The sequence below is a fragment of the Psammomys obesus genome, unplaced genomic scaffold (genome assembly GCF_907164565.1).
Source record: "Psammomys obesus unplaced genomic scaffold, mPsaObe1.curated_primary_1811, whole genome shotgun sequence".
NCBI lineage: Eukaryota > Metazoa > Chordata > Mammalia > Rodentia > Muridae > Psammomys > Psammomys obesus.
The window spans coordinates 44461934-44488395 of record NW_026596051.1 but is presented as its reverse complement, the minus strand read 5'-3'; the positions used below and the strand labels follow the sequence as shown (position 1 = coordinate 44488395).

The 26462-nt window shown below is 40.0% G+C and overlaps 1 protein-coding gene across 1 annotated transcript in view; it reads left to right on the top strand.

The window, feature by feature from the left end:
- The window catches only part of Arap2 (ArfGAP with RhoGAP domain, ankyrin repeat and PH domain 2), a 155829-nt gene that overhangs the window by 36078 nt on the left and 93289 nt on the right, over positions 1–26462 (top strand). The window contains exons 7-8 of the mRNA XM_055623805.1: positions 14389–14458; positions 22750–22870. Of these exons, the coding sequence (XP_055479780.1) occupies positions 14389–14458; positions 22750–22870 (191 nt within the window). The remainder of the gene's footprint in view (positions 1–14388; positions 14459–22749; positions 22871–26462) is intronic.

The window sequence follows — 26462 nt, the reverse complement described above, 5'->3', positions numbered from 1 at the left end:
GCTGTGATGACAAACTAGTTTCCTTTGTATAATTTTTTTCTTTTTCTTGTCGGTCATCAGCATTATTGGAAAATGCATATTTAGATAACAAAACCAGGGCCCATACTCATGTATAAAAATGCATGTAATTTTTATACATGAGTAGAAAGAAGAAAAATAAGCTCGAATCTTTTCTAGTGTTTCCTGTCTGCAAAGCGTAAGTGGTCAGGGAGGGGCGGGTGTGAGTGTGAAATGCCGCAGGACAAGTGGGAGGATCCCTGGCGTGTGGTGCTGTGTAGCCAAGGCTTCCTGCCTAGGCTGCAACAGTCTGTTGTACTTGGTAGACCTGATGTGCTTACGCCCTGGGCACATGGAGAAAGCCTGACCCGTTTTGGCCACCTCTCGGATAATTAGAACATTTTCCATTTTCTTTCATCAAAACATTGATTTTTCCATTCCTAGAGAACCTGCCTAAGGGGAGAGACTATGATTTTAAATTTATAGTTTTCAACCTTGGGGAAAATCATTGTGGTTTTTGTGTTTTTTTTTTTTTTTTCCTTGCTGTAACATTTTCTTCTGGGTAACAATATGAACAGAGCTAAGAAAGCCAACTTTTTTTTTTTTTTTTCAGGCAATGCTTTAAAAACTCCTTTACATGATGATATTTCTTTGACTTAAAAGATGTACTTGTAACTGGTCAGAAGACAGGTGATAGACTCAAAGCAGAGGTAGAATTTGAAACCCTTCTCCTGGCCGGACTTCTGTGGGCATCTTGAGTCTGGTTAATGGTGCCCATTAATCCTATAAGATGACCTTCCTCGTTTCTTATGCAGAACTTGCTGAGCTTTGACCCATGGCCAGCTGACGCAGGTTCATGTTGTAGCAGCTGAGATGACATTCTGAATTCTGTAGCAGCAACAAACTTTCCAAAAAGGGCCAAATGGTAAAGGTTTTAAAGCCCGACAGCTGTATGCTTTCTGTTGTTAATAGTTCAACCAGGTGCTATGGCGTGAAGACAGATATCATTAAGATGTGATATCAGTACGTGAGGCTATGTTTCTAATAAAGCTTTATTTGCAAATTCATTCAGTCAGCCAGATTTCCTTCATAACATTTGAAGCATAGACCACATAGATGGCTGGCTCATATCTAATATGACCATCGTACTTCACCTTATGTATTCCAGATAGAAAAGAAGAATAAAAAGTAGACTAGCAAAGTAAGCTACTTTCTATCCTACCAGATATAGAAATATTAAAAAGTAGGAGTCTTCTTTGGGGGGCTCTGAGATAATTCTTTTCTTCCCAAAATGTTCTTGCAAAAAGCATCATGAGCACATCCCTCACCCACGTTCTTGCTTTGATGTCATGGTGTTCGACAACAGTATTTCTCCCATAATGACCTTGAATGGTTCTGAAGGGTTCATATACTATGATCTCTTAATTCCACCTCACCTCCTTAGCAAACGTGTTTTCCCTTGCTTTGGCTTGATCCTTCTCAGTGATCTTCTAACATACATAGTTACCAAATTCCTACCACATACATGCTTAGAATTTGTTGTTGAGTGAGCCTCTGAAAAGCTTAGTGTTAAACACTGTTTTATTTTAATGTTTCTAGAATAGAAAAGTTTTAAGTCTCCAGGGATCTTGTAGCACAAGTAGGTGAATTTAATGCTGTTAGTGTATGAGACTATACAGGTGGCCTGAAAAGCAGTGGCTGTGTATCAGCAGAGCAGAGGCCTTTGGTGCCTTTGTGATTGTTTTACCTTAAAGTCATGTATATGAGTGATAAAAACACAGAATTAAAAAGATACTAGTTAGTACTTTTAACTAGTAGGGTTTGTTAGTGTCCTCATTCCTTAGTGACTTTACATGATTGAATACATGTTTTCTTTTGGAGTGGAAACAGCAGTTCTACAGTCATGGTGTGAAAACCATTGGCAATCTTATAAAGAAAAGAGTTTATTGTTATCATATAACAAGAGAAAGAATGAAACATTGCCAGCTGAACTTAAATTACAAAGCGTTGGGCGGGCATGGTGGTGTACATCTGCAATCCCAGGAGGAGGCAGAGGAAAGGGGGTAAATCCAGGTTTGAGGTCAGCTTTGTCTATACAGCAAGCGTTGAGTTTGAGTGGCCTAAACATAGTAGAGCGTAAGACTGTTGGTTTTAGAAATTCTGTAGCAAATAGAGTGGATTTGGGGATATATCTCAGTGGTAGTGTGTCTGCCTAACATACACAAAATCTTGGCTTCACTCCCCCAACACAGTAGGGAAAGAAAAAGTAAACACGGAAGAAGCTTTCAAAACATAAATCCAAGAAAAAAAAAAAGGCTATTGCTATTGCCCCTGGTTTTCTCCAGAACTTGAAGGCAAGTCCTTCTTGCTGAAGAGAGCACATACTTCAGACACAGGACTTGAAAGGATAGAGCCTGCATTGACTTGGAAGCTTCCTTTCTGAGGATTCGCCCTCATAGTATCTGAAGGTGCTTTGCAAGCTTTCAAGGAGAAAAAAAAAAAAAAAAAAAAGAATAGTTCTACTCTGCTGTAAAGCCTGTGAACCATGTCAGTGTAGCCAAAGGTACAATAATGCCATTTATATTTTGGAGCTTGGCGCTGGTAACCAATGGCTGGCCAGTTGGACTTCCTGCCTGCTCAGTAGAAGGAAATTCTTCCCTTTACCCTATACCCAGCCAGGGCCTGTGATCGGAGGTCATGCACCCTGGAGGAGAACCTGCTGTTGCCACATTTCTAGACCAGTGTAATACCTAACTGCGTTCTAAAAGGGTAGCCTTGCACCACAGGTAATGCATCTCAGCCCTTGTCGGAGAACCTTGTTCTTAAGCATAAGGAGATGAGTACAGGGAGCCACGACTGGGCAAAAGGGAGCGGGCCGATTTTAGGGGGCCAGCTAGCTCCACTGGGTGCTTCTGTTAACGTAGTACTATGTGTACGGCTCAGAGAACATTGGAAGAAAGGTGCTAGAAAGACTGTAACAGCAGCAAACCAGGATATCTGTTGGTGGTATCTTCCATATATGACAGGTGGCCTGCACCCATACATTTACAATGGTGTGGCTGTGATTTAGTCTTACTAGATAAGACTAGCACACTGACAACACGTGGAAGAAGAGCTATACACTATTGATGGCTGCTGAGTGAGGGGGAAAGTCAATCTTGTCTACAGATAATCCCCTGATAGATTATCCAGTCTTAAATGCCATCCCTACACACATACATGCACACATACACACACACATGCACACACACACACACACACACACACACACACATGCATACCTACACATACACACTCATGTTCAATAATAATTAAAAAGAAAACAGACCATGAGTTTGAGAGGGAGAGGAAGAGGCAAAAAACAAACAAACAAAGAAAAAACCCAAAACTTATGTGTCAATATTTGGCTTTAAAAACGTGTGATTGGACTGTAAGGACCAAACGCTCCCCACCGGTAATTAGTCACCCCAGTGTTCTTATATCAGTACAGGCACAGGTAGAAAAGACTGCGTGCATTTTATTGTGGCGTTTCCCCATATTTGACTTGAAGTAGGAATCCTGGGCCTTGTAAGAGGACAGAGAAAGAGAACATGATCGAATGTGCTGTGCCATTTTTAGGCATGCTGAAACCGATAATCCAGACATACTTTCTAACTTTTTACACACATTCGTTTGAGTGTTTGTGTGTATAGTGTAACAATCTGAGTATTATTTATAAAAACAAAGATTACGTATTAGGGAAATCACATTTTACTTGACAGGATCATTTAAGATTTTGTTTTTCTCTCTGTGTGACTTTGTTTTGATAACTGTTTTTCTAACCCTGGGACTGCCTGATAAGGAAGCCAGAGCCTGGGATGGGGGAGACAGAGACCTGAGGAGAGCACAGTGAGCAGATAGAAAGTAACATTGCTTGCAGTGAATGGAGGGATGTGCACAGGAGCAAGATGCCACCCTGGCCTGGAGGCAGGAAGTACTGGAGTGTGGGACCAAGCAGGAGTAAGAGCAGACAGTGGTCGCTGACACCATTGCTTTATGGTGGGTGGGTAAAAAATGCTCCCGGCTCCAGTGGGGAGAGGCTGTCGGGGAAACTGATCTTCCAGTTGAGCAGGGAGAGTGCGGAAATGAGAACCTCAGTGGTCAGATACCATGCAGAGGTCAGACCAAACAAGGTTTGGGGCAGGCCCGGTCGGCCTGTGACTGCTTGGCAAGTTAGAATTCGTGCTGTGAATTATCTCTTCAGCCACCTAGACTGCTTTAGTAGGTGTTCTCCGCCCTGGTACAGGAATGTGGGCATCTTAGGTGTCCCTCTAAATGCCTTCCCATGGCAAGGCTGGCTGTGGAAGATGGGGAGCTGGCACATTTACTTTTTGATCGAGGTGTTAAGTAGCAATTACTTGGCTGAACTGGAGGTTGAATGAAAAATCCTTGATTAAAATTAACTTTTTTATACTGGTGAAATAGCTGTGCATTTTGCAAATCACATATCACCTGTAAAGGCAAGAAAACAAAACATTTTATTTCTAGTGTGTGGGGAAAGGAATATTAGTTTTGGTTTCCATTAAAGTGAACTAACTAATTCAGTCAGTCTGGCTGCAGAAAAACACGTAGGGTCATAGGAGTCAGGCAGGCTAAATTAGAACTGCCAAGACTTGGTTCCTTTAGAGTGTCACTCAAACCTGTGTAGCACTCAGCACCTGCATTTCCCACATACTGGGATAAGGTCAAGATCAAGATCAGCTCTGTGGGATCCTTGGAGCTGACTCCTAATTGGTCCTCCGTGAACCTCAGTCTTTGGGCCCTTTAGAACACTTTGATTGCAGATGACCTTTGGCCCTATTGCTGTGAGGGAGTCCTAGTCATTTTCTTAGTGGCAGACTTAAAGAATTCATCAGTTCACCTTGAACTTTGAGGGCCTTTGAAGCACCTTTGACTGCACAAAAAGCACATTATGTAAGTCAGAAAATTTTCCAAACAGGCAGATGCCCAGGCAGAAATGCATGGCAGCTCTTCTTCCCCTAAGCGGTTTATTCACAAGCCACCTTCAGCTTATTCATTTATTTGTATATTGAGTAACCGTATGCATTGAATTTTCTTGGCACTGAAAAAAAACAAGTCTTCTGACTTTCCTTGAAGGCAGGCCTTTGCCCATGCTGAATGTGTGCTGATTTACAGTTACAACTGTAGCTGTGTTTGAACTGACGTACACAGTCAGGAAGATTGAATTTGATGATGATATTCTATTTCCACACATGGGCACGTTCCGCAGTGCCTCGATCAGGTTAAATATATCTGTCCTCTCAAACGTTACTCAGCACATTTCAGTAGTTTGTTTTGATATTTTATCTCCTGTGGTGCATATGTTAACAGCACTATGTTCTCATATGCTTGGACTTTTCAGTAGTAAGAGTTAATTTTTGGTATGCCACTGAGGAATATCTGTTTATTTTTACCACAGTCATCTTCTCTAGCATAGACACAATTGCTACCATTCTTTGAAAAATAGTTACCTAAAAATTGTATCTGCAATTTTATTACATATTCTTGACTGTCAAAGATATTCATCTTTGAGTTTTGTAGTATAGTATCAGTAATTTTTATTTTATATAAAACTGCTATTATTTATTTATTTGAAACTGGGTCTCATGTTTTCCAGGTTGTACTTGAACTTTCTTTGTAGCCAAAGATGACCTTAAATCTGTCTTTACCTCAAGTGTATGTTTTTTTTTAAATTTCTATTATTAATTACATTTTATTAAATCTGTATCCCAGCTGTAGCCCCCTCCCTCATTCCCTCCCAATCCCACCCTCCCTCCCTCATCTCCTCCCTGCCCCTTTCCAAGTCCACTGATTGGGGAGGACCTCCTCCCCTTTCCTCTGACCCTGTTTTATTAGGTATCTTCAGGACTGGCTGTAAAGTCCTCCTCTGTGGCCTAGCAGGAGTGCTCCTCCCTTGGGGGGGTGGAGAGGTCAAAGATCCAGCCATTGAGTTCCTGTTAGAAATAGTCCCTGTTCCCCTTACTATGAGAAACCAATTGGTTACTGAGCTACCACGGGCTTCATCCAAGCAGAGGTTCTAGGTTATATCTATAGATGGTCCTTGGTTGCATGTCAGTCTCAGAAAAGACCCTGTGCCCAGATATATATGGTTCTTCTGGACCTTCTATCCTTTCCATGTCATACTAACTCCCCTTTCTTTCATATGGTTCCCTGCACTCTGCCAAAGACCTATAAGATATGATAAACATAGTGAAATCTACACACCTAAAGAAGATAAATGAGAAAGAGGACCCGGGATAAGATGATCAATCCTCACTTAGAAAGACAAATGGGATGTGCATTGGACATAGGAGAAAACAAGTAACAGGATAGGAGCCTACCACAGAGAGCATCTGAAAGACTCTGCCCAGCAGTGTATCAAAGCAGATGGTGAGACTCATAATCAAGTTTATGTTTTAAACTGCCTGTGAACACATCCTCCATTTACAGTCTCATGCCCTCTCCTACCCTCTGCTTTCAGCCACTAAAGATACTGCTTCGTAGTGAATGCTTCAAACCACAGAAAGAACAGAACTGTAGGCATTCTGTGTATCTTCCCTATAAATCTATTGGGTCTTCTAGAACCGGAATCACGGATAGTCGTTAGCCTCCTTGTAGGTGCTGGGACTCAAACCTGCACCCTTTGTCAGTCCACATAGAGCTCTTAATGCCCAAGCAATCGCCTGAGTGCCATTGCATCTGCTGCGGATTTATACGGACGACTCTGGAAAATAATGTGGATTTTTAATATAGATGTTCAGATATTCATCCCATGACTACTAATCTCTGAAAATTCAAGGTTCATGGGGCTGGAAAAATCCCAGTTGGAGTCGTGTTTACTGCACAAACCTAAGGACCTGAGTTCAGTCCCGATCACCACATAAAAAGCTGCAGCAGTGCTGTGGGTCCGTGTCCCAGGGAAAACAGAGGGGAGCACTCCTGAGGCTCTGCAGCCATTCAGTCTAGTCAAATCAATGGTCTGAGCTTCAGTGAGAGACTGTTTCAAAAAATAAGATGGAGTGACACTTAGGAAGACCCCTGACTTTGACCTCTGGTCTACACAGGTGCAAACACATGAATATGTACACATATATGTACAAACACATAAAACTCATGCTTCATAGGAAGTCAAGACATTTGTGACAACATGGACATACCTGGAAGATGCTGTGTGAAGTGAAATGGCCAACACATGGAGATATTATTTAGGTGGGGAGTCTGAAATAGTTCTTGTAGAAGCTGAGGGTAGACCAGTGGTTACGCTGAAGTGAGGGCTGGTGTTCCGTGTCTCAGCAGTGGGAGTTAAATCAGCAGTGATGGATTATATAGTCGAAAAGAGTGATTTTGTGGCCTCCTCATAGAATTATAAATGTCTGAAATGATAGATATGCTAAATTACCTTGAGTTAGTCATAACAAAACATGCATGTGAATGAAAACATCAAATTTGTATCTTATAAATATATACAAATAATAATATACTAACAAAACATAGTTAGAAAATTTGGGCTTTCACCTTGACTTCTAAAACTCTTGAGTTTTTGGAATGTTTTTGCTAAGTACTTTTTTTCCTCCTCCAGTCTAACTTAAACTATAAGACATAGAAACTGAGTCTGAAGTCAAAGCATCTGGTAAGACAGTCTTAGAAACTAATGCTTGGGTTTGCTTAAATGTGAGGAAATGTACTTTGAAAAACTGCTGACATTTGTAGAAATACTGGAGAATCATTTTGCATGTACTTCTGTCAGAATTACTTCATTCTTAATACTGTATCATTTGGTAGTTTCCTACTTTAGAGAGGAATTAGGGACATGAATAGAAGACTAAGATGAGTAATTAGGTAAATAAAAACGAAGATGTCTGGAGAGTGTCATGTTCTAGACAGACCGAGTCTGGTTAGTATCAGGGCAATGATTATAGAAAGGAAATCACTTATTTTTAGGATCATGTAAAGAACGCAGGCGGCGTCAGCAGCATTGTTGCTGATGTCTTTTCTCCTTTTGAGATTATTTAGAATGAATGAAAATTACATTCTGCGTATAAATACCGTGACTGGTAAAGGCTGCACGTTTGACAAGATGGCGTCAGGGTGGTTCCCATTGGGGATCTTAAAGGCAGTGCCTTCTTACACTTTCACTTAGTGCGATTGCCCAGCATGCTGTCTAGATCCAAACTCTTGAAGCTTAAAGATGTAATCTTTAAAAAGAAATCAAAACAAAGCTGGATGTGGCAGCTCATGCCCTTTGTCCCAGATCTTGGGAGTCAGAGGAAGGTGGGCCTCCATGAGTTCAAGGGCAGCCTGATTTATATAATGAGTTCCAGAAAAGTGAGGTGTTGTTCAAAATCAAAACAAAACAAAATAACAGAACCTGCCACGAGACCACCAACACCATCAACAAAAAAATCCCAAAGCCTATTGGCCCCTAAGAATAAATTTAAACAAGAGTGCCTCTGTGTGACTCCTTCATACACAAAGATTTAATTGCATGTATTCACACAGTTATGAAAGAAAGCTTTCTATGTTACACATTTTGAGACAAAACCTGACAACAGGCGTTGAAGCTGTTTTTATGAAAGCAATTGAAACTTCAAAACACCTGCCGTACCAGAGCTCAAGGGAAGATTTTATAGAAAACTGTTCGGCGATACTTCACAAGCCTTATAAATTATTCCGAAAAAGCTTCTTAAAGAAATGTTTCCCTTCAGAATGCTAAAAAATGAAAGAAGCTAAAACCCTGGCTAATATACCTCCTCTCTGTGTTACCTTCACTTCTGAAGGGATTCTGAAACAGTCTGCGAAATTGAGCTTACATATAAACCACGTGAAGGTCAAACGTTAACACGTAGTACTAACTAGTGGTAGGGCTTGGGCTGTGGGGCTCTAAGATATTCTGGGTGCCTGTTGAGGATGCAGTCCTCAGGAAGAGAGTGTCTGTACTGGCAGTGTGATGGGAGGGCTTACATAACTAACCTGTGGCTCCCTGCCTGAGTCTGTACGGTAAGGATGGCATTACTTTTCTCCTTGGGGTGTTGGAGATTAAATGTGTTAATGTTTACAGGTGGCTTGGCACAGCGCCTGGAACCAAGCATTATGTGCATTACTGAGTGGACCTTTTACATTTCTTTTCTATAATGCACTATTATGTCCCGTTTAACTTGCATTGCATCATACCGGGAACACTGGCTAACATGGTATTGCTTTTCATGATTCCCTTTGGTTGATTTCAGAATTTCAGGTTGCAAATTAAGTTGTCGATCGCATAGTTTTGCTTGGGCGTGTGTGTGTGTGTGTGTGTGTGTGTGTGTGTGTGTGTGTGTTATGCATGGGTAGTAGGCACACAAGCATGCTTGGGGGCATTCACGGGAGGCCAGAGATTGACTTTCAGAATCTCCCTTGATCACACTCTGACTCTTATATTGAGGAAAGGTTTCTCGCATGAACCCAGAGATCAGTGATTTAGCTAATCTGGCCATCCATCTTGCTCTGGAATCTTCCTGTCTCTACTTCCCCAATGCTGGGATTACAGACAGGCTTCCACACCTGTGTGCCACCTGTGTGTACTGTGAACCTGACCCCTGTATTCATGCTTGAATACCAGACACTTTAGCCACTGAGCCATCTCTCTAGCCTCTGTTAAATGAAGTTCAAAAGACAGATGTTACCACACAGGGACACAAAGTACTTAAATTAAGAAATGAAAAAAACAGAGAGGTCTGTCTGACTAGGTTGTTCTTCAGCTGATAATTCTCCTGCCTCAGCATCCTAAGTGCTATATTTATTTACCATGCACTGACATGCCCAGCCAAAATTAAATTAAATTCAATATCTAAAAATTTTTTATTGGAATTTAGAAGCAAGATCCTTCTCCAGGTCTTCCTTTTATTATTGTTTTTATTTGAATTTGTAAGATTTATGTTGTTCATGTTTGCTTTGAATTAGCATAAAACTTCAAAAGATGCTGTAATTCTGTCTTATTATATTATATTGTTAGAATTTAGTATTGATGTTCACATGCAGAAAAAAAGCTCATTGTATGTTGACACATTTAATCTGCAAAGTAGATTATTCAGTGTTAATTTTATATACATCCTTGTTGATTGTTTTAATTTAAAATAAAAACATCTATAAATATATCACATAACCACAATTATTTCTCCTTGCTTCTTAAAAGTATAATTGATAATTAATACATGATATTTTAACAGGATAAATAATGCATATGTTTTAACAGGACAAGTTGCTACATATGCACACTGTGAGCCAATCACCAAAAAGAGTATTATTTACCGGACTCACCTCGCACAATTATTTTTGTGTGATGAAACCACTTAAGACTTATTCATTTAAAAAAACACATCATCAGCTATAATCACCAACTTTTATGGTAGGCACGGAGAATTCATCTTTCTTAAAATTTTGAAGTTGTCTGGTTATGTGTGGAAACAAAAAGTTGAATTCATGGAAACAGGAAGTCGAATGGTGGTTATCACAGGCTGAAGAGAGGGGTGTGGCGAGATGTTGCTTAAAGAAGATATTTAATTCTAAGACTGTGCTTGTAATTACTTCAAATTAATTGTGAGTTTTTAAAGCTTACTGTAGGCTCTCAGTTTTTCCCTTTCACTACAGGGTAGTTTTATCAAGATTTTTTTTTTCATATAATCAAACTTATCACTAATATTAAAAAACACAAATATGGAAGTTAGGGAATCATGTTTCTGTACTTGTTTCTGCTTATAAAATGTAAATCTAAGTATACCCTTTAACAGCGCAGTACCCATTTACTCAGTAAACATTTGATGAGTTTGTCTTGAGTCCTCAGAAATTCAGTAATCTCTGGATTTACATAGACAAATGGAACATAAATGGTTTTCTATTTAAGGATCTCAAGTATAATATGGGAGATGGATGATGCAGACATGAGTTTAAAGTTTTTGCGGAATGTCATTATTAGGAAACTGAACAGGAGAACAAACTGGGCTAGAGGAGCCTGCCTGTGATGGGTGAGGTCCACGTTTGGATTGCATGGCTTTCAAGCTGAGCACTTGAGGCTAGGAAGAGCGAACCATGTGAGGGACCAGGTGGAAATCTCTACGCGTTGAATATGTCTTATAGAAAGATCAAGAGGCAGAGAAGGTTCTAGGGATAGACAGAGGCAGTGTAACTCAGAAGGAACTGTCCACAGAGTAAGAACCCAAAGTCTTACTGTGTGACAGACGTGATGTTTTCATAATAAGATGGCAAAATGCCTCATTTGTACTCTAGAAGGGAGGTTCTTTTGGCTATATATCATATGCTTCTCATTCTTTTATAGGCTGGGACTTAACTATAATTCCACATATTCTTAGGGAGATTTACCAATCTTTAAAAAAAAATAAATTTGTTTTAAAATTGATGAGCACACAAAATAGTTACCTGCAGTTGAGAGTATTGTAGATGCTAGGATACTCTTTCACACATTAAGGCTATTACAAAACTAAAGTTTTCTTCGTCTTGTCTCAAAACTAAGCCCTGAACCTAGTGGGCCCTAAGCTTTCCATCTCTTAACAACAACCCTGCTGCCCTCCACTGTTTTCTCCATTGTGTTATATATGATGCCTCTGGCACCTCACACAAGAAGGCAAGACTGGCATGAAGCACAGTGGAGGTCAGCTGTGAATACAGTCCAACACAGAACCCTAAGCTGACTTTAAAATTAGGAAAGTTTTCGCTGTTTCATTTCTCAACTCTTTGTAACCCAAGGGCATTGTTCTTGAGCTTGGATTTTATAGACAACAACATACACAGTCTCACAAACAGCTGGACATGCCTTGATTTTGACAGTTCTGTGAGAGCTTATGAATTCGGTCAGGGAAGTGGCTTAGGTTGTGAAGAGCTTGCCTTTACAGTGCTGAGTGCTCATCAGCTCCCATGTTAAAAGGCGGACATGCCACTCACATCTGTGAGCCCAGATCTGTAGGAGCAAACAGGCGGATTCCAGGCCTCTGTGGTCCACAGTCTATCACAAATGGCAGAACTGAGGCTCAGGAATAGACCCAGTCTGAAAACATGAAGTGCAGAGCAATAGAAAACCCTTGAGATTGACTTCTGGCTTGTACGTGCGTGGACACATGTGTATGTATGCACACACACACACGCACACACATGAGCAAACATACTACACACCTCCACAAGGGAGAAAAACAAAGAGTGGAAGCTTATGAAATGACTGAAAAAGCCGTGAGTGGAAGCTGCGACTAATGATCTCAGTTAAGGTATATTAACATATTGTTCTGTGCCTTTTTCACATGCTGTTCTTGCAGGCTGTGACCTTAACTCTGAGGTCTCAGGAATTTAACTGCCTTCTGCAACTATTATTTTTAAGAAGGTGGTTGTATACAAGCCAGGAGTTGACTTTTTTTTTCTCTCTTCCTCCAGGTTTTAAAAGGACTGTGCCTAGTCATATTGCTTGTTCATTCAACCATTTTGTGTATGTGTGTGGGAAGGTGGTTATTTGGAATTTAGTGTTCATACTTGATCATAAGTAGAGAACGACACAGTTTTGGACTTTGTTCCTGTAAAGGAGGAAGGTGGGTGTGGGAGGGTGGCATTAAGGAAGTGAACAAACACATAGAGAGATTGCTGTGGGGAAAAGAGAGGTCACTTTGATAGGAAAACTGGCTGGCTGTGTACTAGTTCATCAGGAAAGGAATAATTATGCAGGTGTTTTAGGGAAAATACAGTTAGTAAGGGGGAAAAGGAGGGTGGAGAAGGGCTTTAAGGCCTCTACTCTCTCTGTAGATATTGATTTTTATATTTTCAAATGGAAAATTGCATGTTCGACTGAATTCGTTTGTTCATTTTCAACGTCAGGCATGCGGGGCCATCACAGAAGTTCTCAAGTGCCCTAATTACTGTTGGAACTCTGAAGGAAGAGGCCCAGTTATTTTCCTTGTAGGAATGGGAGAGAGGAAGAAAAAAAAATGGGTTCAGAGAGGTTAGGCTATGCGAGGATTAAGGGATGTGTGTCTACTGGCTTTTGCCTTTCCTTCCAACTGCTAGTGCTAGAAATGTGGGCGCCTTTGGGTTGTTAGAAGGGAAAAGTCTGCAGAGCATTGCTGTGAGAAGAGCTGGGACAATCCAGGAGAGGCCAGGAAGGAGTGGATGTGGGGAGATCAGATGGAAGGAGGCTGGTAGTCAGTGTGGTTGTATGAGGTTCTTATCAATCATTGATCCAGAGTTTGTATGTGAAACTATTGTATGCACTGGTGAACTTCAATTTTTTTTCCTGTTTGATCATTAGTGTTGGTTGGCTTTCCAGGTGCACACATTTGTTAATGATTAATATAAAAATCTTTCTATATTTTATACAAGTCACAGACCTTTGGCTGGAAAGCAGTGAGAAGAAAAACTCTCCCAGGGTCGGAAAGTTCTTTTTCGATCTTTCACTCTTCAGAAAGCCACAGGAAATTATACTAACTCCTTAAATGGAGAGAGAAATGCTTGATGTTGACCTATTTCACATTTTGAAAAAGGAAGTTAGTGTTGATATCTGTTAAAAGCAGAGGCTCTCCCGATGGCACCAGTCCAAGCCAATAGTGTATGGAGAAGAGGGTACTCAAAGTCTATGGACTGTGTGTGTGTGTGTGCGCGCACGCGTGCGCGAAGGTGCAGGTGGGCGTGGGCTTGTGGCGAGAGGGACAGAATCAAAACAGAAACCAACTTTGTGTACAAAAAGCTGCTTCAGACATCCCCTGTAAAGCCAGAAAAAAAAAATCTCTTTTAAAGTCTAAACCTCAAAATGGGATTATTTTATTTTACCTTTGATTTTTGTCTCAGAATTTTAAACCGCATTTGCCTTTTACACAATCCTATTTCCACTGTATGCTGTTTAAAGAGCTTGTAAAGGACTATCTGGTTTGGTAGGGATTTTCAACATATTTTCATAAAATCAATTATTTATATGTATGAATTGAATTAACAAGGTCATATTAGCTTAGCAACATAGTTTCCATTCACCCAAGATCAAAGCAGAATAAGACACAGGCATAAGTGTAAGGAAGGATGAGCGCATCATGTCTTATGTTCAGTGAGGAATTATCCTCTCCATGGAATGTGGGTTCAGTGGTGGTGCATGTGAAAGCAACGTTGACAGTTGACACTGCTGTTTTTCCTTATCTAACCAGAAACTTTTTGTTCGCACATTTTCTCTGTGTACCGTGGCTAGAAATCCAGACCTGAGCATTGTTACAGCCTCTTGTTACCTCTATTGTCTACAGCACAATAGAATGTACTCAACATAGGGACGTTAAAATGCGTTTAAAATTCACACTCACAGTAATGGAATGTAAAATAATGGTTTCGTATATTTTACAGAAAACGCATGTTTCAGAAGAGATGGGTGAAATTTGATGGCCTTAGCATTTCTTACTACAATAATGAAAGAGTAAGTACATTTACAGTCTTCAAACATTATTTTGTGTACACTTAGTGCACTTTAGAAAACTTAACTAAACAGTTTGGCAATTTTTAGAATAGAAAATAGATTATCAACAGGAAAAGAACTGGAATATGACACCAGTCACTTGTCACAATTTAACTTCATAGACACGTACAATTAATATTTTAGCTGATGCATCTAATAGTTTTTTGTGGAGCATCTTTTATAAACCGTAGGAGATGCTATAAGCTCTGTAAAGATGAATACAGAATTGCCTTCATCCAGAAAAGCACCAAGGGATATATACAAACCACATGATAAGTAGAAAATTGAAAAGCAAAGAGGGTTTGTCTCATTCTCTCGGAGTGAGAAGGGTTTGGATGAGATTCTGTTTGCTATGAGTTTGGAGGAAAATAAGTTTGTACGTGAAGAAATGGGAGAAAATAAGAATTATTTACAGAAAGAATATGCAAGAAGCTTGCATGGGAAAGTGTTGGTCAAATCACAAAGCATGTAGTGTTCTCTGGATGTTTAGGGAATGAGCTCTGGGAGGGGACACTGGCCGTGTAGTTGGTCCACTGAGAGTCTTGTTTCCTGGTGACAGTGGCAGAGAAACGTTCCCTGGGGAGGTGGGTGCTAATGTATGGCAGAATTCTAGGAATGTCTTCCTAAGCTTTGAGAATGTCCTTCTTAAAAGATACGGGCTGAAATATTTGTGAGAATCATTATTATTTCTGAAAATGGTTAAAAAAAAAGTTACTTGTGTCTTCATTTATATTTGCCAGTCTGTGCTCGTGTCTGTGTGCATGCATAGTGAAATAGAACCAATTCTGTATTTTATACAGTTCCATGGTACATGGTCAGCCCTCATGTCCTAGCTCGTGCACTAGTGCGGACTGAACCAGCTGATTCAGAAATACATAAAGGTTCCATCTTGACTGAACATCTACATAGTTTTTTTTCCTTTTTCTCTAAATGATACAATTATTTACATAGAATTTCCATATAAGGTATTATAAGTAGTCAGGAAGTGTTTGGGCATGCTGGAGGATGTTTGTAGGTTATATGGAGGCACGAGAGCATTATAATTAAGGGATTGAGCTTTTGTGGGTACTGGTATCTGAGGAGTTTCTGGAATCAGTCCCTCTGAGATACTGAGGGATAGTGTTATCTATTGTTAAACCTCGAAATGACATGGAAACCACTACATCACCTTTTTTACTTCTGCTTGGCCATTTTCTTAGTGACTAGGTGAAAATGATAAATGTATCATGGTTTAAGTACTTAAAATGAGACCCTTTTCATTCTAATTATATTTTATCCTTAAAGTTTTAATTTTATGACAAATCTACATTCTTCATATATTCAAATTCAACATTGTCTTATCATTAGAAGTTTATACTGCATAATATTTGTGATGTTATTGGCTTGAAGAGAGACGTGCTATTACTGCTGCAAGCGTGTATTTGTTTATATGTACATGTTTATATATATGCTTATAGACAGAAGTTTCATAGCTATCATGGTGAGAACAGTAGACAGCTTCAGGTTGTTTGGTTTCATTTTTGCAGTGACCTAGATTACAAGTTGGTTTAAATGAACATCCTCACGGGTGCATAGTGGTAGAAGGAATGTTTTCAGTCATTACTTGCTATTTCTAGTTTGTTTATATGTTTGACCATCATGAGGTTTCACATGTGTCCATGATGTACACAGTAAACTCAGTGTCCTTCAACCTGAGAACATCATTTTTATTACCATTTTTCTCTTTTTTTTAAAATTTTTCATAAAATATATGAGTTTTGTTTTTTTGCCACTTTCCCAGCTCCTCCCAGATCTTTCCATCTTCCTCCCCACCTAACTTTATGTTCATTCTCTCTTAAAAAAAAAAAAAAAGCTAAAATGAACAAAAAGCCAAGTAGACTAAAACAGCATCAAAATGAAACAAAAACCCTCAAGAAAATTAGCTTCACTCTTAAAGATTAGACTCATAACCGGAATGAACTGGGGGAAACTAATTGTCAGTTTCCTTCAGCATCTGGTCTTCTTGGTCTGATTGGAGTGCAGACGAAATGTGTTCAGGAGTGGGAGGCCTCCTTGTCTGGTAGTTTTGCTCTACTCCTGTTTAAGAAGGAATTTCTACTTTGTGTTCAAGTGGACTGGTTTTTCTCTCCATCATCTCAGAGTGCATCATTCCTGCAGTGTAGGGAGCCTCTTTTCATTGCATTTCAAATATTCATGCAACAAAAACTTTTATTAAAAGTTTATGCCCATGTGATCTCCTAGAAGGTATTTAACCGGGTGCCATTATTTTAAAATATTCCAGTCATACATCTCTTCAGTCATTTCATTCACTGCCTCCAGATGGTTGATTTCATCTCGTCAAAGCATTCCACCGTTGGGAAGTTGTTTCTTTTTCTTTTTGTAATTAATTTGTATATTCAATTTGCATCTAGGTCAGAGGACCTTCTCTCCTCTCCTCCCATACCCACCGTCCCTCCTGCATGCCCCTCCTCTGTCCCCACCACACCCCAGCTCATCTGTTCACATGAGGGCTGAGTTGTCTTCTTCACCTGTGTTCTGGTAGGGAAGACCCATCAAGGGGGGGGGGGGGGAGGGTGATCAGAAAGCAGGCAACATAGTCCATGTCAGAGATAGCCCCACTCCCATAACTAGTGGCCCCATGCGAAGCAAGGCCTGCACATGGGCTTCATATGTTTAGAGAACCTAGGTCCAGCTATTAAAATCAACAAAATCATAAAATTTGCATGCGAACGATGGAACTAGAAAAGACCGTCCTGACACAGTCCCAGAAAGACACACAGTGGTATGTACGCACATATAAGTAGATTTTAGCCAGACAGTACAGGGAGTTGTTTCTTAAAAGAGGAAGTTGGTCCTGGGGCCCCTCTAAAAAGACATGCGCTTACTACTGGCAGCTAGAGCAGTTTAGCAGGTGTGTGAGTGGAGCCTCTGAGTCATGAATGTCTCTCCATGTGCCCTACGTGTGTGGTTGGGTATCACGAGGAGGTGTGTTCCAGTTCGCTGTTTTTCTTCTGTGTTCCTCAGTGTGGTCCAGTGATGCCTCCATAAAGACTTCTTCTAAAATAAGTAAAATTAAAATTAAAAATATTTTAAAAGAAATTTATTTTCAATCAGGGTAAAAGATATAAATCTCTCCTCAAAAATTAAATTAGATTGTTTATTGGGGAGCAGCCTTGCTAGGTCACAGAGGAGGAAAATGCAGCCAGTCCTGATGAGACCTGATAGGCGAGGGTCAGTTGGAAGGGGAGGAGGACCCCCCCCCCCATCAGTGGACTTGGAGAGGGGCATGGGAGGAGATAAGGGAGAGAGGGTGGGATTGGGAGGCAATGAGGGAGGGGGCTACAGCTGGGATACAAAGTGAATAAACTAATTAATATAAAAATTAAAATTAAAAAAAGAAAAAAATGAAAAAAAAACCCACTTCTTCATTTTATTACTGAAACACTGTCATCCACACAGCCTTGATATGTGATCTCCTGCTAGAAATCTAACTCACTCCTGTTCCCACTCATCTGTGGGCAGAATTGCCCTGTGGTTGTTTCATGTCCGAAAGTAGCAGATAAATGACAGATTTGGCCTAGATATCTGTGTGGTAAAACCTTGAGGGACACTTTAAGTTTTTTTTTTTTTTTTTTTTTTTTAAGAAAAATTTCACACTTCAGAAAACAGGCATTTTTTGAGCCTGTTATCCATGGAGGATTTTACTCTTTTTACTCTGTATTGTCTTTATATTGTTGTTACAAGAAAAATATAAAATCAACCCTATAGTGCTGAAAAAAATCTCAAGTTTTACCTGAGATCTCCTGATAGATTATAAATGAATCATTAGATAACCTCTGGCCTTGTAAGGCTGAGCTGACACAGTGTTTAGTTTGTAGAGTATATTTTGATCACTTCTTTGTTTAACACATTTCTCTACCGCAAGTCATTACCTGCTGAACTTAATTTCACGGTTATTTATAGGCATATAGTTTTTTTTTAATGAACTTCCTGCTAATCTCTTCTTGTATTTTTTTTCTCTTTTTAAATTTTTTTTCAGTCCTATTTGGATTTTCTTCACTGACAAATGGGTTAGAAGTAGCACAGAAAAAAAATGTTAATTATCTCATTAGGGAGTTTTTTCTAAGCTATTATAATTCTTAGTAAACTAAACTTTTGGAAAACGCTACCAAGGTAACAGTGTGTAAATGTTTTTAGACATTTAAATTTTCCCACTGTCTTGTATCAGCCATGGCATATATATAACAAACGTACCCATAAGCTATCTTAAGATGCTGTGCTCCCTTCACCTCTGTATTTTCCTGACACTGTAAAGACATTCTCTCTCTTTCTCTTACAGTCTCTAAAGCATTTAGTGGTCTACATGGACCTCGTATTTCCATTTTTACTTCCTTTGGTTTCCAGACTTTCTTTTGGCAAGCCAATCATGTTACATGTTTCTTTGTAACGACCTCTGTGGCTGCATGCTTTGCACCATCTCCTTTCCATAGGTTCACTGTTCGCATGTTCTTTTCTTCTGTTTGGACCTCTTTAGCTATTGTTAGCCATTGAAACTGTCGTTAGCTATTAAAACTGTCGTTAGCCATTAAAACTGTTGTTAGCCATTGAAACTGTCATTAGCCATTGAAACTGTTGTTAGCTATTGAAACCTACATGAGGACCTCTAGGGTGGCTCACCAAATAAAGACAATTGCACCCAAATCTGAGGACCTGAGTTCAGTTCCTGGGTTCCACACAATAGAAAGAATCAACTCCAGCAAAATTTGCTCTGACTGTCACATACATCGACATACACATACACAGAAATAATAAACACAGAAATAAATTTATATTTTTAAACCATGTATAAACTTCAGCCATCTTGGTTTTCTTCTCCATAAACCTCTGCTTTATTTTTTCCAGCTGGATGACAGTTGGACTACTATATGTCAGGAAGCCTATGAGGAACACAAATTGAAACAAGGGAGGCCATTCAGAAGAGTGTTACACAGACAGGCCAAACATGGCAAAACAAACAAACCAAAAAAAACAAAACAAAAACAACAAACAAAACATAAAGAATACCTAAACATTTAATTGAAAAACATCAGCAATCAAAAATGAATCCTCTAAAATACTCCCTTTCCTGTCCACACACACACACACACACACATACACAAATACCTTGCAAGAACAGTTCTGTGCTTTGAAGAAACTGAGGCCAGAAGACTTTTGTTCTGTTTTCTTGGTGCATTCTCACAAGCACTCAGAGTTCTCCCCACCTGACTCTGTTCCTAGACTATGCTCTCACAGTGAGCATGAAAGTTGTAGAGAAAACTGAGAAGTTTGAACTTGCTCAGTAGTGTGTTTATGCGGAACCATGAAGGGTCATGATAAAAATGGCGACCATTCAGAGTTGAGGAGTGGTAGGAGCAGATGGCCAGGGTGTGTGTGGTGAGAATCTACACTGTGTGGAAGGATCCACTCACGTCAAGGACTGTTACACCCATTTCAGAGTGGAGCACTGGAAAAGATGTATTTAATTTCCCTTTATTTGTTATTACATGTGTACGCGTTTCTTGCATGTGTACACATCTCTGCACCAGATGCATGCATGCCCATGGAAATCAAACGAGGGCTTTGGCTTCCTGTGCTAGGTTTGTCTAGAAGAGCAGCCAGTGCTCTTAACCTCTGGCCGTCTCTCCACCTTCTAGAAGAGTGATATTTCAGTGAACAGGTGGGGAGCAAGGATATATTTTCAACCGATAATGAATTAATTTTTAATGTTGGAGGGACTTAGGCAAAATTACACATACTACTGACGACTCAAAATACAGGAGTCTAATTTAGAGAAATGTATAGATGATGAAGGGATGGTGGGAGGAAGGGAAGGAAGGATGCCAGGTCAAGTGAAAAAGAATGATTTTAAATCTGTGCACATAAAGTTGGTAGCTGAAATTTAAGAAGGTATTTTTCTCCCCCCCCCCCCAAAAAAAAAGGATAGAAACAAGAAAGGAAAGCAAGAAGGAAAAAAAAAACCTCACTTATTTTGTGAGTGCTTTTTCTGTCATCCATCTCCCTGTGTGAGTTTGTCCATAGGCTCCTAAATCACCAGTAAGTGGCATGTCATTTTTGGCTACATGAGAGGATAGAGGAAACCTGTGTGTTGTATGTATTTACAATGCTATTAAAGTTTCAATATTATTTGGTAGACACATCAGTTCAGGGATGCCATGTTAGAAGAGTGAAGGAGAGTTGTTAATGTAACTGAGGAAGGTACCAGGTCCATCTGGTGCATGTCTAGGTCCATCTTCCCTGACGGCTGTTCCTCGTCTGCCTGTGAGGGCAGAGGGCGGTGAGTGGAGTACTCCCTGCATGGAATGATTCAGTATATTCTCTTCTAGACGGTTTTTTTGCTTATACGTTTCTGCTCCTAACTGTAGTCTCTCTGGTGTGTTAGTTTAGAACAGTGGTTCTCCACCTTCCCGATGCTGTGACCCTTCAATACAGCTCCTCATGTTGTTGACCCCCAACCATGCAGTTATTTTCATTACCACCTCATAACTGTAAGTTTGCTATGAATCATAATGTATATATTTTTGGAGGTTTGCCAAAGGTGTCACAATCCACAGTTTGGCTTGGACTTTGTGATTATGTGGCAGAATGCTTGACATAAGTGGAAAGAAATTTATTTGGGGTCTTGGTTTCAAAGTATTCGGTGCCATCAATTCTGAGCTAATGCAAAACAACATGGTGGCAGGAATACAAAGCAGAACCTACTTCGTGGTGGCCAACAAGCAGAGATCAAGAGGCAGGTGTAACCTTCAAAATACCCTCGTGATGACACCCATAATTCCCTACTTCTCTACTTCTTAAAGTTCTACCACCTTCTAAAATACTGCTAACAGCTGGCTCCCACATGTTTGATATATGACCTTGAAGAGGACTTTCAAATTCAGATCATAAAACGTAGCGACTGCCCTGCGAAAGAATGAAGAATAAAAACGTTAAGAATCTGTGGAAACTGCACACTCCTCTGATATTCAGACATTTTAGATCTGAGAATGGTTTCACAGTGTCATCTTTCTTGACAACCCTGCATTCTTTATTATTTATTTTTTTGGGGGGGTCTATTTCTCATTTTTTGTTTCTCATTTTTTGTTTGTTTTTATTCAGTCTGTCTGCCCAGAATTCTGTCTGCCAACCTAGCAATTTTATGAAAGTTAATTTTTTAAATTTTTTATTTAACTTTTATTAATTACACTTTATTCATTTTGTATCCCCTGTAAGTCCCTCCCTCCTCCCCTCCCAGCCCCTTTTTTAAAAAAAATCAGGATCAAATTTCACCACGTTTATAAAACACTTCTCAAACCTTTAAAAGGAATTGAGGGTTTACATTCTTTTGACTTATGTATCCCAAACTTTGAATTCACTTCTGAACATAAATTACCTGGTTTCTGACTGTGTGAGTCTTATGTTTCTTTTGAATACAGGACACAATAAATATTTCATTCTCAATAAACATTGAAATCACTGATGGTTATTCTACCCAATGGTTTGGGAGTTCTAAGAAAAATAAAGATTGAGAGAAAGCGGTCAAGAGTCTTGCTGACCTCGGAAGCAGGAGTATACATGGGTAATTGCTGCTTCTGGTAGCAGGAGCACCTTTCTTCATTTGTTGTTGTCCAATGACATCGTCTCACTGTAGAGCAGGCTAGCCTCAAACTTGTAGCAGTCCTTCCATTTCAGCCTCCCAAATTTGGATATTAAAGGCATAAACTATTGTGCCTGTCTTTTTACAAGTAACCCAGCATGAGATCAAAGTTCTCATGGTCAGAGCACTGAAGATGTGGCTAATTAAGGAAATCTGAGAGGCTCCTGAGCTCTGCCTCCTTCTCTGGTGCAGCAGTGTTTCCAGATCGTTCTGTGACAGTTCCCGTTGTGACCAGCAGATGCCTGCAGACACCATCGAATCACTGGGACCAGAGCGATTTAGAGAATGTGATCCTGTGCTTAGGAAGTGTATATTGCTGATCTATTATGGTTATGTGTATTTGTTGCTTTGCCTTTTAAATCCAGATGACTACAAGATTTAAAAGGCCATTTCTCTTAAAAGCACAGGACATTTCATAGTTCATATTTGCTTGTCATTTTAAATTTTTACATAAAAATCATGAAAGGAAAACAGTTGTGAATGCAGAGCCATTCTTAGATTATAATGTGCCCAGAATTTCATGCTCATCTGTCCTCGTCCTTTCCTCTAACTGATACAGGAGATGTATTCAAAAGGAATAATTCCCCTCACTGCAATCTCCACAGTTCGGGCTCAAGGAGACAACAAATTCGAAATTGTTACAACACAAAGAACTTTCGTTTTCAGAGTAGAGAAAGAAGGTAAGATTGTTTTCCATGCCTTCCCCTTTCTTCTCCTCCCTCCTCCATCTCTCTTCTAAGATTCTGGCTGTGTTACCCAGGCTGGCACAGAACTCAGTATTTAGTTCACACTGGCCTTGTACTCTGCACCCTCTGGCCTTGTTTCCCCAAGCACTGAGAATTCAGGCACACACCACCTGTGTCTAAGATCATTTTGTTATCACTATCGAGAGCCCTTCATTATTCACAAATCAGGTTAATAAAACAGATAAAGAAAAATATAAAGACTCTTTGAACTCTATTATATTCAAATAATTCATATTTTAAAAGGTGGGGTTTTTGGAACACATAATATAAAAGCCTAAATAAATTGAGTCACTCCTTGGGTGGTTACTGTTAAATACTAACATCATTTAGTCAGGAGCTATTAAGTATGGGGTATTTGTTTAAACTGTAGCTATGTAACAGTGAAAATGAGCAACAAAAATTTCATAGAGAGCATTTTAGTGTGAGAATTTAGATAATGCAAAGTGGATATTTAATACAAAAACAAAAATGTCCTGATTATAAACAAGTTATTTTAGGGAAGCTTGCATAGGAAGTTCTTAGCCAAATGAACCAGCACAGTAATCTTATAGGTTTTTTAGGCACTGAATTCCCTGAATTATTTTCATGGGAGTCCTGTACTATGGGGTTCCTGATGTAGAGGTGGCGTGTAGGGCAGAGAGGTGGTTCAGCAGAGAGAAATACTGCCTGCTGAGAAAGCTGACTTGAGTTTATCCCTGGGAACCATATTGTGGAAGGAAAGAATTGCTTCCTACTGGCTGTCTTCAGATTTCCGCATGTACACGACACCAACTCCTAAGTGCATGTGAGCACAAAACACACACACATGAATATAACAGTAGGGATGTGACATGTGCTTTGCATTGTGTCTAAGGGGTGCAGAGAGTCTTTCTGAATTTGGTTAGTACAGGAAGGAGAAGTAATGGGAAATGAAGGTTCTGCCTTGTGCATTTGCTTGATTCTCATGATGTGCCATGACTATAAACCTCCCTATTTCACATAATACAGGTAAGGCTATATCCTTGACTACACAGTAAGAGATTTGCCTTGTTTTAGGAACTATTTTGGTGTAACTTTATAACTGACCCAATTGCTGTCTTCATGTGCTCTATTTCAATAATAATTGTGCGAGGAGCTTGCCTAATACTGTATAGATTCCAGACAGAGTTGAGCATCACAGCAGCCTGGCAATGCAGCTTACATGGTTATTGTCCCGTTCTTCACATGCGAGCGTCTGGCAGCCGACGGAGACTACTGTGATGCTATTGATTGAGCAGCAGCGTTGCCCTTAGACTCCTCCAATCCCAGAACATGTGTGAACATATGGAACAAAGAAAGCATTCAATAAATATATATATTTCTAGAATGTTCTTCTTATTACTGAAGGCAATCAATAGTGAGTATGCCCAGCTGCCTGTCACGGAGCAGTGCTTTTTCAGACCTTGATGATTTTTGAGCTCCAACTAGAAGCTTATGTTGCTGCTGAAAACAAAATACCACACTAGCCCCCAAAACAGCATAAAAAATGTCAAATAGCATTGTAGGGCATGTGGCATTATATAACAGTTCTGTGTAGATGTTGTACATGGATAACAGAAAGCATTTCATCTTTCTCTTTGTGTAATTTTTAAATATATGTACTTTAATTTTAAATGCATTTTTAACTGAAGTATAACCACAGTGCTTCCTCACTTCTATTTCCTCCACCCAGGTACTCCCAAGCACCTGCCCAAACTCCTCTCAGATTTCCATGTTCCACCGTGAAGCTCAGGATATGCTTCTCTTCCCCGATGATTATTGTCACACACACACACGAACACACATGTATTCACAAATATATAAATACAGCCCGCTAGTTCAGTTTTTGTTGGTTGTGTGCATATGGTTTTAGAGAGGACCAATTTGTATTGGATAGCCAGTTAGGATGCTCATCCCTGGAAGAGGCTTTTTCTCTCTCTTGGCGATCATCAGTTGCCTATAGTCCTTGTCCGGGATGTGAACCTGTTAGAATTGTATCCCTCCTCGGTAACATGTCTGTTGGTATTGCTGTTGTTCAGATCTTGTTTTTTTTTTATTTTTTAAATTTTTATTTTTTATATTAATTACATTTTATTCACTTTGTATCCCAGGTATAACCCTGTCCTTCAATCCCTCCCAATCCCACCCTCGCTCCCTCATCTCCCATGCCCCTCCCCAAGTCCACTGATAGGGGAGGACCTCCTCCCCTTCCACCTAGCTTTTCAGATCTCATCAGGACTGGCTGCAATGTCCTCTGTGGCCTGGCAGGACTAGTCCAGCCACTTCTTGGAGAGAAAGTGTCACATCAGCAGACTTCCTGGTATTCTGGCTCTTAAAGTTTTTCCTACACCCTCTTCTACCTTGTTTTCTGAACCATAGATTCAGTTTTCTGTCCATCTGAGCACATTGCAGGTTCTGTTATTCAACTCTACGCATCAGACAGTGCCCCAAGGCAGTTCTGACTCTGATACCTGAGAGGGTTTTAATTAAACAGTTTATTAGACCTGGCATAAGAAATACACCCCAGTTGTTTGAGAGAAGCAGTATTGTAAGTACAACATGTTCAGAAACAAATTATTAGATGTTTTCTAACTCTTCATTTTTTACTCTCTTTATTCTTGTTAATGGTAACTCTCTGCCCTGTTGGGTACCTCATACTATTATGGAAATCTCTTAAAGATGGTTTAGGACTGTGCTAGGATTCCAAAGTTCTTTAAAAGTATTATATTACAAATAACAGATTTTGAAAACATGAAACAAAGAATGCAGAAGTGTGTATCTGCTTTTCACCACAGCTGTGGTCGGACTTCCCAGTAATCTTAATAATATGCTGCTGGTTCTAGGGAAGTAGCTCAGAGATAAAGTAGTTGCTGTGCAAAGGTGAGAACCGAGTTCCATCCACCGTCTACAGCAAGGCAGGGGCAGAAGCAAATGTCTCCAATTCCAGTGCTGCTGTGGCAGAATGGGAAACAGGTAAAGGAGAATCAGAACCTTCCCAGGCCAGCTACTCTGTCAGCAAACAAGAGCCTCTCACAAATAAGGTAGAAAGCAAATGCTGATGCCCAGGCTGCACTATGACCTCCACACTGACACCATAGCAGGCATTCTTGTGTATACACACACACACACACACACACACACTAAAGGTGTCCACTAAAACATTTGCCCAGTTTCAAACTCTCTCTGTGTAAACTGTTCTGCAATTTGAATGGCCAGTCTGAAGCAGTCAGACTGCTTCTTTTGCTGTATGATGTTTTCTCTTGTGAATTAATCAGAATTAAGGATTTTATTTAAAACAAAAAAGTATTACAGGGACACAGATTTGGTGTTGAAGAACTCATGGGTTAAGGTGACTGGATGTAAGCGTGCTGTAAGTGTGCACTGCCACCTGTGTCCTCCTGTGTCCTCCTGTGTCGTCCACCTGTGTCCTCCTCTTGTATCCTCCTCCTGTGTCCTCCTCCTGTGTCCTCCTGTGTCGTCCACCTGTGTCCTCCTCCTGTGTCCTCCTCCTGTGTCCTCCTCCTGTGTC